This window comes from Crocodylus porosus, unplaced genomic scaffold, assembly GCF_001723895.1.
Source record: "Crocodylus porosus isolate Cpor-Errol unplaced genomic scaffold, CroPor_comp1, whole genome shotgun sequence".
NCBI classification, from domain to species: Eukaryota; Metazoa; Chordata; order Crocodylia; family Crocodylidae; genus Crocodylus; species Crocodylus porosus.
In genome coordinates this window covers 84,000,110-84,019,890 of record NW_017728886.1, presented here as the reverse complement: position 1 = coordinate 84,019,890, position 19,781 = coordinate 84,000,110, and the positions used below count along the sequence as shown (strand labels likewise).

Below are 19,781 nucleotides of genomic sequence, written 5' to 3'. Positions count from 1 at the left end.
ACAGTCATTCCTGGCTAGTATGCATCCAAAGGGAGAGGGCTGAGCTCTTTACATCAGCATGAGGCGATGGAAAATGTTGGGTTTGTTTTGCTAACAATTTTACAGCCCTCGGTCTCTGTGCGGCCCTCCAGGGGAAAAGGTACAATAGACTCTTAGCACGTTTTGCACACTGTTCTGGCTAGCAGTGATATACAAGTTTGTCCAACGTGGTATACTTATGTAAACAGAGCTTTTATAAATCAGTCACCCACCAAACAGCCTCTAAGGCAGAACTTGTGACGTGATCCTGGCTCACTCCATATTCTCTCTTGTTGGCTCAGCAAGAACAATAAAAGAAACAAACCCAAATATGTAAACCCTGCCATGAGCCTGTAGCTATGATTCTCACTGCAGTCAGTCATCATTCTTGGCAAAGCTACACACAGCCTTTGGTCTTTCATACAGTGTTCATAAACTTCCTGATGAACAATGCAATAGGTCAATGCTCTCTTCAGTTACACTGTGGTCCAAATCCTGCGAAACACTTCATTTGTGACTGGTTACCACAGCTACTATAGCTCTGCCGTAGGGCACAGAAGAACACACTAAAAATGTTCTCTCTAATTTGTCTCTTCTCCCTCTGTGCACATTAGTTTCTATCATGCACCCACTCCAGTCTGGTTAAAATTGGAGGAGCGTTGCTCTAAAGCCACTGGGAGTCTCCAGTAATGGAGGGAAGAGTTCAAAGGAGCAGTTATCACTTCCTTTCCTGGAGAGGCAGAGATGCACAATATATGTTTCTTCACCTAAAGTGGTAAGTTCCTGGAACTGGCCAATCACACATCAGTGTGGGTAAACAGGCTCAATCCTGGGCCTTAGCTTTTTGGCTAAGATGAAGCATAAGTGAGGGTATCTCAACTCTTGAGACTCCAGGCATGGGACTTGCATGTAAGATGCCCACCTGGATATGGGGAGTATCTGAACCCCCAAGACCTATGAGTCTAGGAGGGGGGTACTGGCATAAGTTTTATGGCTTATGGAGTTTTGTAGATATGGTTACTGAGCCTTGCTCAATTGAATCTGGAACTCAGTTGGCACTTGAAATAAAAATTAAAAATCAGATAAGGTATTTACCAAGACCAGACAACAGCAGCCTGTCAAAGAGATTCTGCTTTCTATTGGTTTTGAAGTACAAAGCAAATTGTGCCCTATAGAAAGAGAAGGGTGGGACACTGTTCATTTTTAACAAAGTTCACTGCAGACATTTGTTCTGTAGTTCAGAAATGTATAATAAGTCCAAACCCATAGGGATTTGTTTTCCTTGCCAGAATTGTAAGTCTCTGTAAATCCTTGGTAAATATAGAAATCCTTAAACCCCCTTAGCAAAAGATGAATATAAGTATGAATGCAATACTCAACACTTTGAGAGGTGTCAAGAAGAAGAAAAGATCTATAACAGTATGTAATGGAATTCGATCATTAATGGGGATCAGTATCTCTAAACTTTAATGAAGTCATTCATTGTTTCAAGGGAGAAAACAAGTGAAATGCAGCCAACAGCTGGATTTTAGAAGCAGACAAAATAAACTGGGACTTCTATTTCTGCCAAGCTCAATTCATTTTATTGTTACCTCATCCTCCTAGTCTATCCCACTCCTGGTCCTCGATTAAGGTTCTGATATACTACTGTAATATTAAACATCCCTCAACTTGTTTCCATCATAATACCTTTAATAAACAGAAAAGGGTGAGGATTATTTCAAAGATCTGCAAGCCTCAGAAGAGAAAGTCTCTATGTACACTCAAACCCTACAACATCTTTACAACTTCAATATTGAGGCTAAGGCCGTTTGAGTACTACAAAGAACATTACAAAGAATAACTATGGCGTTAAGAGTAAGAGACTATATGCAGATATTGGTATTAGATGAGATCAAAAGGCTCCAAAGAGAGGTACAGTCAGAAAAGCAAAAGGCTGAATTTAGCATGAAGGACGTAGTTGTGTGAAAGCAGCAATTCCCATATCAGGACCTTAAGAAGCCCACACACCATAAATACAATCTAAGAACAGTATTTCCAGGTACAAACAAGACAGAGAGTCAATGTGTATTCTGCAAAAAAACAGCTAACCCCCCCCCCCGTCTTTTATTTACCTATGCAGCCACAGCACAAACTACTAACCGAGACAGCCATAATAAATGAAAGTAAGAGCAGCAGACTTTGTCAATCAGCTCTTCTCTCCCCCACAGCTGTGACTGGAGTTCCTAAGAGTTAATATTATAGGCATCATGGGACTGTTTAAAAAAAAACAGTCCAGCCATCAAGATAAAAGTATCTGGAAAATATAAATGCTATGATTTAATTGTGTATTACATTTGTTGATACTGTTGGAGGCTTATTAAGGCCCTGACTTTGAACGCAGACAGTGATGATTGCTATCAATAGTTAGCCCAATCTGGCCAGCTTTCAGCTCGATACAAACTCACATGGTTCTTTCATAATAAACATAGGGATCATATGAGGGTTTTCAACCTCATCATGATGGCCTTGTGATAGTTATCAGATCTTTTCTTCTTCTACATAAATGCATGGCACTATGCATTTTGCTCCCAGTTGTAAATTCACATTACTGGATTTTCTGATCCTCTCCACAAACATTTTTTTTTTTTAATATTGGGGAAACCCAGCAAAGAAGGAAGGAAAAGCAGTGAACTAGGAACAGAAACCTCTCAGGGATGTCATAGTGTCATTCTGCCCTGATCAGACCTCATGGTAAATGCTGTGGGTAGCGCTCAGCACACCCACACTCAGACTGTCTCTAACAACTGAGTGAGAGCTGCACATCATAACACTGCAAGTTACGGTAAAGATTAGACAGTTATGAATAAACCCTCAAAAGCTTTCCCCTCCCCTCTTTTCAGTTTCTACAGCCTCTGGTTCATTGTGTCCTTGATGTGCCCCTAGAGGAAGGTTGTCACTTTCCTGGAAGCATGGCAGAGAAGTTGCTCCTGGGTGCCCCTAGTATCCACTTCCAAAGAGGCTCCATCACTGCATTTTCAAGTTTGTGCAAGCAGGACTGGAAGAACAGGTGTGCTTGGGAGTAACCCTTCCAGGACACACCAAGTATGTAATATAGATAAACCCTCAGCCTCTATTCTCTCTCTCATTTATCTCCTCCCAAGCTCCTGCTTTTTCTGTGTTTGCTTGCTTCTCATTTTACTGAAAAAAATTATACTTATCACAAAACAGTTAAGCTGGTTTAAACAATTGCTTCAATTTTCTCAATATTCTGAGAATTCCAATGGACAGTTACAAAGCCCATATTATATTTTGTTACTTGCCTTAAGTTGCAGGGAGGAAAAAGAAGTTTCATGAAAACAATTTAATAAACAAGAAAAATACTTTATGAAGGATTTAAAATATATCAGCATAATACAGGTAATCTGTAGCACGACAGAAATTGGGAACGAGTCTTTTGACAGTGGAAGCCTGATGAGAAAGTCATTCAGAGCTTTAAAGAAAAGCTTTTGTGGGAGCCTGTGGGAGACACGCTGTGCTAGTGTGTACCAATAAATGATTTTTTTCTGTTTCTCTCTAAATGATCAGCACTGTATAATTATTGATATATTTCTGCAAATTTTCTATAGATTTTAACAGTCAAAGGAGCAATTCAACAAAGGCTAATTGCCCTTCACTTTCTTTCATATTAATGAAGTTGGCATACACTCAGCATTTTGAAAGAGGTGCAAAGTACCCTTCAGGACCACACCCTATTAGCAAAGCATCCTAAAAATGAATGACTGAACATCTGGAAGACCAGACACTAAAAAAGAAAGGTGCAAGTAACTGAATGTCTTCCTCTTGGAAGACCAAGATGGAATTTCCTCCTCTTGATTAAAAAATATCCCAAGACTTTTAATAACTATAGCAAGATGACTAAAAATGCATCATTCAGTTTAGTCTCCCCCAACAAATAAAAATAAAATGATTGAGATCATGAGTGGCAAGTATGTTGGCCCCCTCAGGAAGAGGGCTGTAACCTGAAATGCGTAAAACTTTCCAAGTGTCCATCATCTTACCTGCCCCGCTCCCCTCCCACCAGCAAAAACAAAAGTCGCTGCCTATGACTGAGATTCTTTTGATCAATCAACTACTTCCTATACTTAGTGTGCCAGTCTGATATTAGGTTAGTACAAGAAATGGCACCACTAAATGCCTCATTAAGCAATCAACTCTGAATTGTGGTGAGTTTAGCAGTCTCTCCACAGTGTCTGAGATTGGTGATAAAGGTAAAAGCTCTCTAATGGATTCTTATTCTTTATCAATAACTGATCCAATATCTTTTTACCAACATCCTCATCATACAGAAAAAAAGAAAAAATTAAAAGATGGAAAATGAATGATCACAGATATTACTTCCAATTGCTGCTACTATAAATCTAAAGATTCTGTAACAGCAAATCTAATTTCCACTGTGTATAGTCTATGAACTACTGAGTGGGAGAGCCAACACTACCAAAAAGCACAGGCAGTTCCAGTCTAAAATTCAGTTTATTTATAGTAAAATGATGTAATTTGGTTATATAATTGCTGGTGGCCCTGCTTCCTTGTGTATTAGTAAATTCACTGTAATGTCTTTTTCTGTCTTAGTAATGAGTCTTTACAACAGAATCTGGTACGAAATCTTTTCTCACTATTAGGGTGACATTGCTGGGCTTCACTGTGGGATCTGTGGATTAGTGACGTGAAACCCAGCACAATTCAGCTAAAAGAGCTGCATACTGCTGTCACTTTATGCAGTCATGTGAGGAACTGTCCAGCAGTAGAGCACCTAACACAAAAAACCAGAAGAGCATCAGTGCTAAACACTAAATTGGGAAGACCCAATTTAAGCGATACTCTTAAACATTGCAATAAGAGTTCAGCTCCAGCTGCTGCCCTCAATTCTCTACTGAACAGAACAATATTAAAACCGAAAGCATTTTCAATGAAAGCAGTAGATAACACTAAATGTATTATGAAGAACAATGTATTGCTTGGGGTCCATCTGATTCTAACAGAACTTAAACAGAAATGAGAGAATCAATTCCAAGGAAAGATGCAAAGTTCATACTTTTTTCCTTCTCCTCTCTCAATTCTCCCTCTACTTTTAACTTGAGGCATTTTGTTTTCTGCGCTGTTTGTCTTTCACTTCCCATCTCAAACCAAAAGAAGAAACCTTGTAGAAGCTTTGTAGAAAATTTGTAGATTTGAAATGTTCACAACAATCTGAATGATATCCATACAAGACTGCTATCTTCTGAACTAAGCAAAAAATCAAACCTTCTGAGACGTACTCATTTTCTCTTACCTAAAAAGCCAGAGAGTTTAATAGTCTCAAAGTCAGCAGTAGAAATCAGAGTGGTGACTTCTGCTGTGATTAGGATGCACAAATGGAGAAGAATTCATGCCAGTGAACATTCTTCTTCAGCAAGATTTGCAAACAGCTGCTTCGCTAAGAACTCTAGTTTATCTAATACAAAATAGCCGCATTGCATGGCTTGAAATCACAGTACTCAACTTCTATTTTTAAGAAGTCTTGAGAAAAATTCCATCAGAAAAGTCCATGACCCCATCATAAAAAAACTTTTTCCTTTTATTTCCTTCTGTTCCTTTTTTAAAATTTTTTCCTCATGCTATAACCGGAGGCAATGCCATCCAGGCATATTATGATGCTTAAACACTCCAGGCACTTTAAATTCTAATATAATAAAGGGCTTAGTTCATCTGTCTGTAACACTTTTGGAGCACTCTGATTGGTTACTGAAACAACCAGAGTGCTCCAAGAGTGTTATGGATAGGAGGTGGCAGAGCGCCGTCACGACAACAGGGACGGAGGGGACAGAGATAGGGGGCAAGGCACCCCCTACCCCACTCCTTGGAGGCAGCAACAGAGTGGGATGCCGGTGGAAGCAGACAGAGGGGACAGCAGGGCACACTTCCCCCACCCCCAGGAGGTGATGGTAGTGCAGGGGGGAGGGGTTAGGATTAGCAAGCTTCCCTACCCTCCGTCCCCATTCTTAAATTCTTGATGGGCAATTCACTAGTACTTTTATATATTCAAACATCATTCTATTTACTCAAACATCATAACCCATGGCTATGCCAGTTACCAGAAGGATTGGAGATCTTATTTCTGTATCAAGATTAAAGACATCCTATGTGTTAATGCAACAGACAATTTGGTCTAAGAACTACTCTCGCTACATCTTGACAACAAACTCCAAAACTGCCATGTCAAAAATAAGCTGTGCTATATTAACGTATTTGTTACTGACCACTGAAATAAATAAAGTAATCAGAGTAGGGGACAGCCTCTGAAATTACAGAACACAAACATGGGTAACATCATACTATGTGTTGTACAAAGGGTTAGAGGGGGAAAAGCAAAGTAGAACATTTGATAAAGCATTCCAGTGCCACATTCAAGCCCAGATCTTTTATCACCACTACTATGACGAAACTATGCAATCTAGGAACTTGCACATTTTACTAGCTCTTAGCCAAGCATTGATAACAACAATAGAGGATCATGATCCCCATTTCTACTCCTCCAGAGTCTGCAGGGCTCAGTGACATTTCCAATGTCAAATGACTGTGCATTTTATCATCTCCTCCCCTGGAAAGTACAGAGATCACCATATTCTATTAGTTTATTAATTATTAAAATTAATTACTCCATTTTTATACAAACTATGGACTTTTCAACTATTCTCTCAACTGGGAAAAATGTTTAGCCCTGTCAAACAGTTAATCATTCCATTGGTTAACCAGTGGATTCCCTTGATCAATAAAGAGCTGCTGGTATATTCAAACGTATGTTTCCTTTACTTATATAACTACAATCCCCAGAACTATTTGCAGACACACAGCTTCTCATTTGCATTCAAACCATTAGCTAACAAACACTATGACAAATAAAAGTTGTACAGGCACACATACTGAATGAATCTTACACAGCATGCAAAAACTCCAGCAGGGCTAGCATTAAGAAAGTATTACTAAAGCGACACATCCAAAGAAGGTGTTCAAGTTGCACTTTAGGCAAAATTTACTTGCTGAAGGAAAGCATGTGGTCCTCAAGACAGATGCCTGACTTCGGCACCTGACGGGCCATTGGTGGAACTGCTGCCATTTTGGCTGAGGTGACGGCTTAGGTCCCTATACCCTGCCGAAAACTATTTAGGATTTACAACCTAGACATTGTTACAGATAAATCCCATGAGGGCCCCAATCCGGTCAGAACATTCTGACCAGGCCTGTGGCGCACTCCAGCTGGGGAATGAGACATTATCCTGGCAGTCAATCACCGACTACTTTGCTGGCATGAAACTGATTCCCTCCCCAAACACAGACGTAAAACGAGCAGGGGAGAGAGTGGTGAACTATCTGCATGACAGTTCTTCCTCGTGAGCTTACAGACTGCCCTGATCTCAGCACTGCTTTGACTCTTTGTTTCTAACCCCCTGGTATCCATGTGCCTGACTGTCATTTTGCTCCTAACTACAATTCTGCTTCCCTTTCTCTGGATCAACCTGTGACGCCTGACTCTGGCTTCTTGACCTGGGATTGTTCCTAACCACATCTTTGGCATCCAGATCTGGCTATGACCTTGTTCTAACACCTGAGTCTGGACACAAGTTCCAGACCCCAGCCAAACCACTAGGCCTAACTGCCCATGACCTGATCATGGCACTGCCAAACATGCTTACAGCACTGAGCTCAGCACCCACAATCATGTTCACTGAAAAACATGACAAGTGGAGATTTTGCATAATAGCCTGGTGGTTGTTAGAGCACTTGACCAGGAAGTACGTGGCTTTTGTTGAATTCCCTCCTCAGCTAGAGGGGTTTCAAGCACACATCTCCCACTCATATTTCAGAACTCCCAGGAGAGTGTCTTAATCATCAGTCTGTGGCCCTAGTTCAGCTGAGGGCACCCTGTCCCCTATTCCTCCAGTTGAAGCTGGCACAGTGCACAGATAGGAATACCATAGCTTGGACCACTTCCACAAGCAAGAGGGAACCTGACTCTACTGGCCAGCGAGGAGAACACTCCATTCAGAGGGGGAACTCCTAAAACTGCCTATGCACGCTGCTGTAGTAGACTTGGAATATAATATACAATCAGTTTTGGAAATAGATGCTTGAACCTCTGAAAACAGTGAATCAGTCATTTCTACATGAAGGAACAACACAGGTGTCTTAGTCTCAGGATGGGTTTTAGGTTGTGAATCCTAGTCTCACAAAGCCTAATTCAGCCTGGCTGAGGGCTGTAGGGAAATACCAAATCTGGGAAAGAGATAGGATTTTGGTCACAGTGTCGACTGGCTGGCTTAGGACTTTCACCCTCAGATCAAGGCACCTAAAAGGCAATCAGAAGATCGTTCATAATCACCCTGCCCAAGTCCCATTTCAGATCCAGCTCTAAGTAACTACTAAAGGGTTCATACTCCTTGTCAGCTGATCTCTTTTCCCTTTTTACCTTCTAGCAAATATCTCTTAAATAAATCTGTCTACATTCCTGGTAATGAGCTTTTTCACAGCAGAAACAGGAAGAAAAGGACCTTGGGAGATATCTAGTCTATTCCCAGGGACACAAGCAACTTAATTGCACTTAGTTGCCTTCCTGGTGGTCCCCTAGTTTATTTTCAATTATCTCAACATCCTTGCACAAAAATGCTGATAATGTCATAGGATGGATTTCATCTGCCAAGCTCAGGGTCTTTAGGTACAAAGCAGCTTCCTGAAAGAGTTCATTTGTACAAGAATTATTGCTCTTCAATTGCTTAATGGGAATCCAAAAATGACATTAAGTTTAAAAACTAACACAGTGCCAAGGGAATCACAATTAATTTATGTAAACCTAACTTATGGAGATATGTCCTTGAATAGGAAGTCTATTGATAGTAAAAAATTTGTGTATGTACCACCAGCAGGATCATATCAATTTGCCACGCTGCACTATGTTGCAATACATCTGGCTTATTATTTATAATAGATTTCTATAGCTGAGACAGAAATCTCTATTACTTTCTATTGCACTTACTTCTCAGATAAGCATATAGTTGAGTGATAGTCATGAACCCTTGATCATTAAAGAGTAATCTATCAAAGGAACAACAGTTCTCCTCCAGAAACACATCCAAACATATCTTGGGCTATGTTAAATTATTAGTCTTGAATCATAGAAAGTAATGAACATTATCAGGATGAAAACATTCAATTAGTTCACCTCCACTCTCAACCCAAAACAATCTGATAAAAGTTTTCCACAGGATAGAGTTGAGCCGTTTGCCTCTTAAAACAGCCCTAGTCATCATGGCATCCACTTTTCTCATGTTAATTACATGAAGGTACGCAATTCATTAAAAGTTCCGCCTGACAAAATAACTTGGAATACGTATTTCAACAATATCCAATAAAAGGTCAAATCAAAACAGAACAACCAAATAAATAATCCTTAAACACTGTCCTGAATGTCACCAAATATAAACTCTGGTTGATTACCCAAGGGGAGGGAGTTCCAAACCATCCACTCAAAAGTTTCCTTTTACCAATCTGGAAAACTTTAACAAGAAGCATCCCAAGCCAAATATAACTGATTTTATTGTTTAGAATCCAAATATTTAAAAATAATTATAAGAGATTACAGCCAAGGAAGAAATTAAATGGACTGACCTTCACATAGGCGAGGTAGTGCTCACACGTCTCCTGCATATATGACAGTTGTAACTTCTCCATGACCTGCCCCATCATTTCTCCAGAAGACACAAAGTAAACCCTGGGCTGTTGGCCTTTCTCCTTCTTTGCCACATCTGCAGTCAAGTGGTAATTCAAGCCTGATCCAAAAAAAAAAAAAGTGGCAAAGAAATTCCAGGTATGTCAGTAAACAGTAGCTTATTTTCTAGCAATCCTGCATTTTATCCTGTTGCATCTTTAAGCACATGCATTTATACGAAGATGAGCACCATGCAGGACAAGGTCCTTAATAGAGGCTGCAGGAGTGCATGAAAAAATTATGTTCAAAAGTAATAAAAACAGATCTAGAGACGTTTCAGTTATTCTGTTAAAAATATGTATAGCCTTACTTTTTCTCATTTTTCTTGATGCCTTCATTTACAATGCAAAAATTAAAAATCAAATGCCAGCCAGAATTCCTTGCAATTTCTTGGTTGGTTTGCAACCTTATTGCATTAAGACTTTAACTGCAGGAAGATTATTGCAATTAAGGTTTTTACTCCTAAATATTATTTTCTTGAAATCTGAAGAATTAATGCCTGGTAGACTGATAAGCTACCACAATAGATCCTATATCCTTCTTTCCTATCAGGTAGTTAAGTTTAATCAGAACTTTCAATTTTGTGATTAAATATTGCTGTGCCCAAAAAGAAAGGTTCTTATCAGTCTACTCAACTCTGTTTGCTGATTGAATAATCCAGATTGGTTGTGCACTATGCTGGCAAACAATGATGGTATCTGATGCCTAAGTCCAATACAGAATTGGCAAGTCAGAAGTGGTTTTAAGTCTGAAGTCAGAGAAATACTCATACTGGTGAATTACAGGATAGAAACAGATGTCACTGTTGTTGCAGCTCTGGTTGTGCCACGACCTGTCCCGTAATAAAAAAATCATGCATCTGTAGCAAACATGTCTCTTTTTTAAAGCTATTCACAAAGTGGCTGGGTATACTGCCACCTAGGGCTGTGAGAAACTTCAGTTGCTGATTCAATTTGGAGAAGATTCAGCCCGATTTGGCAGCTGAATCTCCAAATCTGAATTGAATCAAGAGACCCAGAGAAATTTGGAGAGATTCAATGATTCGGCCATAGACACAGCTTTATATTTTCTACATACCTTGAGGTACCAGGCATGGCTCGTAAATGCTGAGATTGTTGGGTTGATGGAGTGTCCCATGGGAGCACAGGGGACGTCCCCCGCACACTCTGCAGCAGACCCGGAAGTGGACCAAAAGTACTTCCAGGTCCACTGTGGATCGCTGCAGTAACAGGTGCCTCCTAGGTCTGGGGGGGACACCTGGGGTGCCCCCATGGCCAATCACCGAGCCAGAGAGTGGGGGGGGGGTCCCCCACATGCTCAATGGAGGCCCCCCTGCGCTCCCATGGGACACTCCATCCGCCCCACCATCTCAGCATTCATGAGCTGCGCCTGGTACCTCAAGGTATGTAGAAAAAACATATAAAGCTGTGTTCATGGCCTCACTGCTGATTCTCCAAATCAGAATCAAATCTTCAGATTTGGCCAAAATGAATTGGGACAGTGATCTGAATCAGCAAATCAAATCACTGTCCCCTGAATCAGGCTGAATACAAATCCGAATAGAATACTGTCTGCTTCGCACACCCCTACTGCCACCCTTCTATCAGCAGGGGGCCTGAAAGAACAGACATAGCACAGCCAGAGGTGGTCAATTGGCCAATGGTCCATCTCCGATTCTTTCTCTTGTGCCAACTGGTTATTCAAGGTGGCAGGTGGCAAAATTTAAGTGGGTGGGTAGCAAAATTGTAATTGGTTGCAGGTGGTGACATTGTTGAGAGAGTAACTGTGCCTCAATGTCCTTTATATTTGTCCTGCCACTCTCATTCCTCCCATCCCATATTCAGCTCATTGCAGCACATGGTACAGGGAGCAGCTCTGTAGCATAGAACTCAAGGACCCTGAGACCCTGACATTCTGCAGATCTTTCAGTTCTCCATTTGTTGCAAAAAAAACTTTCTGTTTGTAATAAAGTACTGTGTCCCATTAAGCTGTGTAATCATAATTCTATATCTTATGTAGTCTTTTCCAGCTCATACAGGGACAGTGGCAGGGGGGCAGCATGGATGGGAGAAAAGAGGGGAGTGCTGGAGGGACATGTTGGGTGAGGGAGAGGAAGTGGATGAGACCTTGGTGGTGGAAGGTAATTCCTCTGGCTGGGGGCTGCTCTGCTAGTTTTGGGAGGCAGTTGAGAATGAGGACAGTGTCTGGAAGTCCTGGGCTGGGGAAGATGCAGGAGTATTTAGGGGTATTGTTCCCACTCAAGGCAGCTGGACCAGGTCTGTGGCTTACCTCTCTGGCCCCTTGCATTCCTGTCCTGGGGTGGGGAGCTGCACAGACCACTCCTGAGCTGATCTAGCCAGCTCTCCTTGTACTAGGCAGTCCCACTACCCCATGCTGACCTCTGCCAACACAATCCTACCCCCATGAAGCTGGCGACCAGATACCCACATCCCTCAGAGAGAGCTGTGGCTTTCATTCAGAGCTGGAGATCTATGGGAAATTTCTAATTAACCACAAGTTACCCACAATCCCCACTGGGCTTTCCCCTCAGTCCCAACGACTTTCAAATCCATAGGAAAAATTCAATTCATTGCACAAGCTGCCTCAGGGGGAATTCTGAGACAGGAGAGAGAGGAGTGCAGCTTGGTAGTAGGGGGAAAGCTTGGCTGGGTGGTGACAGAAGTGGGGAGGAAAGATGCATATAGAAGCAGGGTGAATAATGGGAAGGTTGATGAAGATCTGATGAATGCTCATCTCAAGCTCTTGGTGTGAGTCTAGGCAGACCAGGTCCACAGTGCACACTAGCTGCTTGAAGTATTGGTAGGTGCTTAGACTTTGGTGGGAGGGAACAAGGTGTGCTTCATACATTGCATGCCCGCCAGCAGCAACTGCGACCAGGATCTTCCACTGCAGTGTCTGTGAATCCATACATGTTCTTTGCCTTGCAGACCTTGATGACCCAGTTATGAGGGACAATGATCAGAGAAAGTATTGTACTCATTCTCTGATGACTGCCCTAACAGCATTTATAGTCACTTATGAGGGTGGGGCAGTACCTGCAAGGGAAAACCATATGCATTCCATGCTCCCAATGAAGAAGGGGTAATAGCTACATCCAGACCCTGATTCATGACAGCAGTCGCTGGCACAAAGAGCTGTTGGCTACAGGTCACCACACTGTGGCCAGGCTGACATGCGAGTAACTACAAGCCATAGAGTGGCCAGGAAGACAAGAAATGACTAGTGGGAGCAGATAATCATGGGCACCTGAGATGGCAATTAGTGGTAAAAGAACTTCCACATGTCCAAGAACACCTTCATGGAGACCTGTCCTGAGTTCGTCCCCCACACACAGCAGCAGACAACAGTGATGTGGGTGCCCTTAACCACGGAGAAACACATTGCTGTTTCAACATAGGCCAGTCCACAGCTGGAGTAGCAGTGTGGGAGGTATGCCTTGCAGTCCAAAAGGCAATGGACTCACGCCTCCTATGCATCACCAATCCACAGGAAGATGTAGATGGGTTTGCCAGCCTGGACTTCCCCAACTGCTTTACAGCATCGATGACTCGTACATTGCCATTCCTGGCTTGCTCCAGAGCATCATCCTCATGAATTTATCAGTCAAAAGGGCTACATCTCCATTGTGCTTCATGAAACTGTGGACTACCATTGCTGCTTCACTCATGTAAATGCCAGCAGGTCAGGCCAAGTGCAGGATCTTCAGGAACTCCCTCCGATCAGGGCTGATGGAGCAAAAAGAGTTTGCCCCTCGCCTGCCTGACATTCAGATCAAGAGAGTGACCGTGTCCCTGATACTAATCAGAGATCCTGCCTACCCACTGCACACCTAGTTTATGAAACCATTCACTGGAATCCTGGATGGCCAGAAGGAACTTTTCAGCTACAAGCTCAGCAGCTGTGAGATGGCTGTTTTCAGGTGGCTCCAGGCTCACGTAGGACACACATAGATGCCAGCAAGCTCAAGGTATCTTGACTGGCGACCAATGCATATGTGCTACACAACATCTGTGAGGCCACAGGACAGCCTCTGCCTGAGTTCCTGCCCGTCACTTGAGATGGAGTGCCTCCCACCTCTGATAAGTGCCATGCCCACAAATTCACAAATGATGGCAGCTCGCATGGCACAGTGCTTTTGAAACACACTCGCAGACTACTTTTACAGACTCTGTAGTATGAGTGGAGAATCAGAGTATGATGTAAAGTTTCCAGTTAAAATAAGCTTGTGCTCTGGCATTCTCTTTTTCAGCATGGGGAAGGGGTGGTGGATGGGTTAGGGTTGTACAAGAGGGTCATGTTAGAAGGTTATGCTGGGAAAATGACAAGAAGTAGATGAGAGCTTGGGCCTGAGAAGGAAATTCTCAGCTGGGCCCAGAGTGCTATTAGCTTTCAGTAGAGGGATGGCATAGGATGGGATGGGACGGGACAGGTCGTTAGAAGAGCAATTGACTTTAAGGGCAATAATGGCTACCTGGCTGCAGTACGACATAACTATTGAGCCAACAATGGCCCCTAAAAGGTAAGTCATTGGCTCCCAAAAGCAAAGTCATTGGATTTTGATTGTAACCACTGAAATATCAATGAACCTCACCCCCTTATCATTTCTAATGGAAAGCATGAGGTGGTCTGAACAAAGAGGTCACTGCCATCTTGCTATAGCAACATACTTTATTAACATGGGGCACGATGCAAAGCAAGCCCAGACCCTACTGCAAAAACAGCTGTGTCAAATTCTGCTCTCTGATATAACTACAGCCCTTTTGACATAAAGGGCTTCCTTGACAACATAACTTATCTTAAATCTGATAGGTTTTCAGTAATGAGTTTTAAGTGCAAAAAGGGGCTGCCCGTACATGTGCTAGTTTGTATTCTAATTAGAATGCATAGGAGCAGACTCAACTAATCAAGTCTACTCCACATTCTAATTAGAGCGCTCCAGCATCACCTGACCATTATGTATATTAAGTCCTCCCACACTTTAAAATGGCTGTGGAGGTGCTTTAACTAAACCTCAAAAAAGCTTTAGTTAAAGCACCCCTGCAGCCATTTTAAAATGCAAGCACCTTAATACATGTGAAAATGAGCCATTTTAATTAGAACAGCTCTAATTAAAACAGTGCTCCTCCTATCTCTGAGCACGTTTATAAGTACCCTCCAAAGGGCACCAACAAGCAAGGGGATTGGGTTGGGAAGGTATTTGCTTTTATTCCCCAACCCTGTAAAATTCACCAGTCTCTGCAGTCTCTGATTCCAAGCCCAAAGCAGGCAGCACACCCTCTCCCCCTGCACAAATCTGGGGGTCACATTCCTCACATGCCTCCCTCAGGGGTATGCACAGTGGTGGGGAACCACCCTGCCTCCTCACCTCCCCCGTGACCCCTGGACAAGCCGCATGTACTCCATCCTGCTCACAATGGGGTCGCATTCACTGTCCTGGCTGGGTAGTGCCTGCCCTTGCCCCTGCCCCACACCCTCCTCCACCATGGGGGCATCAATATTCCCCCTATGCCCCTCCTCTCCTCCCCTCCCCTTCCCCATCACAGACCTACTGGCTGGATGCTGCTCTCCAAGCTGCTGAGCTACATATCAGGTATCTGATCAGTATCAGCTGATACATCTGGTTAATCAGCCATATCAGCCAAAAAAACTCTTTATCGGTGAATCCCTAGCTATATGAGCCCTCTGATCTAATCTGCAGTTAGAGGAAGTTGCCTTTATCTATGAAGCACATCTCTTTTGCTCAGAAAAAGCCCATTCTACCTGGGGAGTTAAATTATCTAGGAGGATCTCAGCCATAGCTGTGGCACAGCTTAGACATGTAGCTGGAATAGAGGAAAATAGCATAGACTAGGGAGGACCCTCTCTCCACAGACTCCCCAGTAGGCTCCCATTAACCCCCATCCCACCAATCCAAGCTTTCATCATCATCTCTCATCACCCTCCCACCACAGACCTCACTACCCAGGCCATACATTTGACAACAGGCAGAAATTTTATTGAAACAAGGAAACAAATATAACATATTAGACAAAGCATGAAAAAGGCTGCCAACCAACTATTGTGAATCTTTCCATGAACCTCAACACTCCCCTCATGAATTATAGTATGTTGCAGGCCATTCATGACTGCAGCACGTGCACATGGCGGACTCCAGGAAGTGGGGCTTTGGCTCTGCCCAGCTGCAAACAAAAGCTGCAGCCCTCTCTGGGAAATGCTAGATGCTCAGTCCCTGGCTTGGGGAGGCTGGGATCAGGTCAGAATGAGTCAGTGCAGGACAGTGGAGCCACCTGGGATGAGGAGATCCAGAGGGTCCCCTCAGTACCCCCACTCAGAATGGGAACATGCGGGACTATGGAAGGATACATGAGGGGAAAGCAGCCATCCCCACACACAGTAAACCAAGTAGGCAAAAGCTATTAGGAACAGGGGCCCCTGACTTACCATTACTGAGATCTATGCTCCACAGGCTGGTTCTTCTCGAGTATCATGTCAGTCTTGGGTGATGGATGCTGAACATAGGGTGGCAGCAGGAAGCTGCAGGCCAACATTATTTGAACCAGGAGAGCTAACAGCAGTGGTAAGAGGGACTGGGACTCACTGATCTGGCTCATTGTCGGGGTAGATGTGCTGACCTGGGAGGGCTACATTTGTTCAATCATGATGGACTCTGATGAATCCTTGGTATATTCCTGGATGACCTGGATGTCAGTGTAAACAACTGTGGTGTCCACTGGGTTTTCAGACCTCACTGTTTCATTGCCATCATAGTGGGCACACGAGATCCTTCATGCACTCAACTGTTGGTTTCTCTATTGTCTTCCGAAACTAATGCATGAGAACTCTGCACTTCGACCAGCACTGGGTCTACTCAAGATCATGTCTTCAGGTTGCCATTTCCTTTGTGATTCTCTGAGACACATTCTTATTTCACTAGCTTGACTTCAGCATCTGGTGAATTTGCTCCCCAGATGTCAGTAAGATCTTTTACCTTGTCCTTCTTCCAGTTGCTCCTATGTTTGGTCTCCTCAGACTGGGAGGCCATGGTGGAAGAAGGCTGGTTATGTGGGGCAGAGATGTCAAGAAGACTAGCAAAGAATGGAGGATGCATGCTCCAATACTGGTCTCAGAGGTGGTGAGCAAATGAAATGGCTGACTAGTTTAAAGGTAGGGGTGGCCACCTGGAACCAGAGAAGTCTGTTAGCCAGGGCCAAAGCAGCCAGCAAGAGTCCCAGAGGGTACAGAAGTGCACACTGGGTTTCCTGGAGGATGATTTGGTCTCCAGCTCCACAATTTTCTCATACTATAAGGAAACAGATGTCCTTGGAGACAAGGCACAAAAATTTATGATCACCTATCACTGTTCAACCTTTATAGTGCAACAGGGGGCAAAGATGTCCATTTCCTAGGGCTCTGTACCGCAATAAGTAATTTTATCATAGCACAAGGGCAACACTCAGGTGACATCTGTTTCTATGCTCATTTCCCCATGTGGCCTTGAGAGATTTCAGATGAGCATTAACAGAATAAGGGAACACCAACAGCCATCCAAAAATAAAGTAGTCAATAAATCTGCATATTATGTACGTGACAGTTTGCATTGGCTTATACATGTGTTTCTGTTTATTATTACATAATTAGGGTACATACAGATTATCTGATAGTTGTTCTGTCTTTTAAATCAACTTTCATTTAAACCCAGAAATAACTGAAGCCAGATGAAAGAAATGTTAATAACTACTGTTCAAAAAGTAATTGTAGAGCTAATTTGTTGTTGGACTGAGATCTTTTATACCAAGTTTTAGACTGGATTTTTTTTCTTAACTATGAATTCTTTGAAACGTATCTTGTCATTAGCCTTACTTAAGCCTTGTCTGTACACAAAAGTTGCCCTAACAAATCATTTTTTAACAATAGTTTTACATGTTTTGTCTCTGTTTTGGTGGCCAGTGGGATTCTGAACTTTCATTCCTAGACTTGTTTTCTGAAGTAACCTGTAGGTTCATTGTTTTAGCTGGTATTTAGCATAGGCTGCTCTGCTTTTTCTCAGACTTAAAGAAGTGTGTTTTGTGCCCAAATGCTCATCTAACACCTTTCCCAGTAATATATAAAAGATATTACCAAACAAACCTTGCTTCTCACATGTTCCCTAGACTATCACAGCTACAGCAATGCTATGACAACAGTAGTAACAAATACTTACAGCCAACAATATGAAAATCTACTGGAAAAATCCAAAATCTACATTGACAAAGAACAAAACTCTGAAGAACCTGCACCTACCCCATGACCCAAAGAGACTCAACACTGGATAAGAACACAAACACACACACCCCTAATATGTGTGTGTGTATATATATAAAAAAAAAAAAACTGGTGAAAGACAAAGACAATATTTTCTTCACAATAATGACATTATTAATGTTTATTAATGAAGTCTGTCTAGTTGAACACAACAGTAAGTAACCCAAATTCTAATCTGAACTCTACAAAGAGCCTTAAAAAATAATTTCAGCTACTACCCTTCTATAGCAGCAGTAGATGTTTTCAACCAATAAGTTTTAAATAGAACTGTCTTCTTTTCCCCCCTTTATTTTGACAACCTGTTTCTATGCCATAAACAATGATGTCACATCAGTGAATTACACATGGATATTTTTTAGCTACATTGTTGCCAAAAAGCAAATGGGGGGGAGGGTGGGTGGGTAGTATCTGGCTAATTAAAATTAGCATGCTCAGTAGTTTGATTTATTCCCATTTTTTCTGACTGAATATTAGGCAGTAGGTTTTTGCTGGTAAATTACCTCTTGCTGATAATCTGTCACAGTCTGCAGAGGTGCTTAAATCTATGGCATATTATGAAATATTCATGGTGTTTGGCCTTCCATTTTATAAGAAATGGATAACACTAGAACCAAGAACTAAAAACTGATATTGGATTTACGGCCAAATTTATCCAACTCCTAAATACTTTCCAAACAAGGAAAGTGAGCCTGACCCCCCAACTCCCCTTTTGATAGGCCTTGATGTTCGAGTATTTTGGTTATTTTCTTTTGCTAATTGTGTGTCCACCTGAGAATTTCTCTCAACCCCTCTCCTACGCGGTTCCTAGCTTGCTATATTCAGAGATGTGATGAAGAATGTCTTACATTCGAAAGACTGTCTAACTTTGTCCCATCTACATTGTTGGTCCAATAAAAGCTAATTACCCTAAGAAATCCTTGCCTCTTGCATAATTTCTAGTCCATCATGGCTACAACGTCATTCTTATACTACCATAAAAATATAGCATGAATTAATCATTTACATTTAGATTGCATTAATAATGACCAGTCCATTTCTCCAGAATTCAAACCAATTCTGTACTGAGATTTCATGTAACTGTATTCCACAGTAGAATTTACTCATTTCAAATAGGACTATTTGCCAGTAAAACAGGTTAGTAGTTTCAACCAGTGTCTAGCTGCTATAGTAAGATATTTGCCCAGTAAGCAACAGCAAGCACAAACATGATTTTAACATTCATGTCACATACCAAGTATTAGGTATTCCTGGCCCTCTTGGTTACATCTCAACACATAAGAAATATCATGTAACATCAGTGTGGTATGACTTATAGACAAAAGTTTTCAGAGACACTGCTTGCAGGCTAGATCCTACCCACAGGGCCAGGTCATCCAACCCTTGGACTTCTGCCTCGGCTCTTGCTACAGTTGCAGGGACAGACACCCAGTGCCAGGGCTTCTGCCTGAAGTGCTGCTGGGACTGCTCAATTACTGGCCCTTGCCAAGGCACCAACTATCACTGCCAGAAGCCCTGCCACCACAGGAAGAGCCAGGTTTCTGTCATGGAAATTTTTTGAGTATGTGCTGCCAGTACAGAAGAGGTTAAACTGACATGCGCAGTTTGAAGCTGTGAGTGGAAATTTCCAAGGCTCACCCAGTCCTTGCCCCCTGGGTGACCT

At 42.4% G+C, this 19,781-nt stretch overlaps 1 protein-coding gene across 1 annotated transcript in view; it reads right to left on the bottom strand.

Annotated features, from left to right (window-relative positions):
* Window positions 1-19,781, bottom strand: part of ITGA9 (integrin subunit alpha 9) — a 350,292-nt gene that overhangs the window by 259,421 nt on the left and 71,090 nt on the right. The window contains exon 15 of the mRNA XM_019534746.1: window positions 9,700-9,860. Coding sequence (XP_019390291.1) covers window positions 9,700-9,860 — 161 coding nt within the window. The remainder of the gene's footprint in view (window positions 1-9,699; window positions 9,861-19,781) is intronic.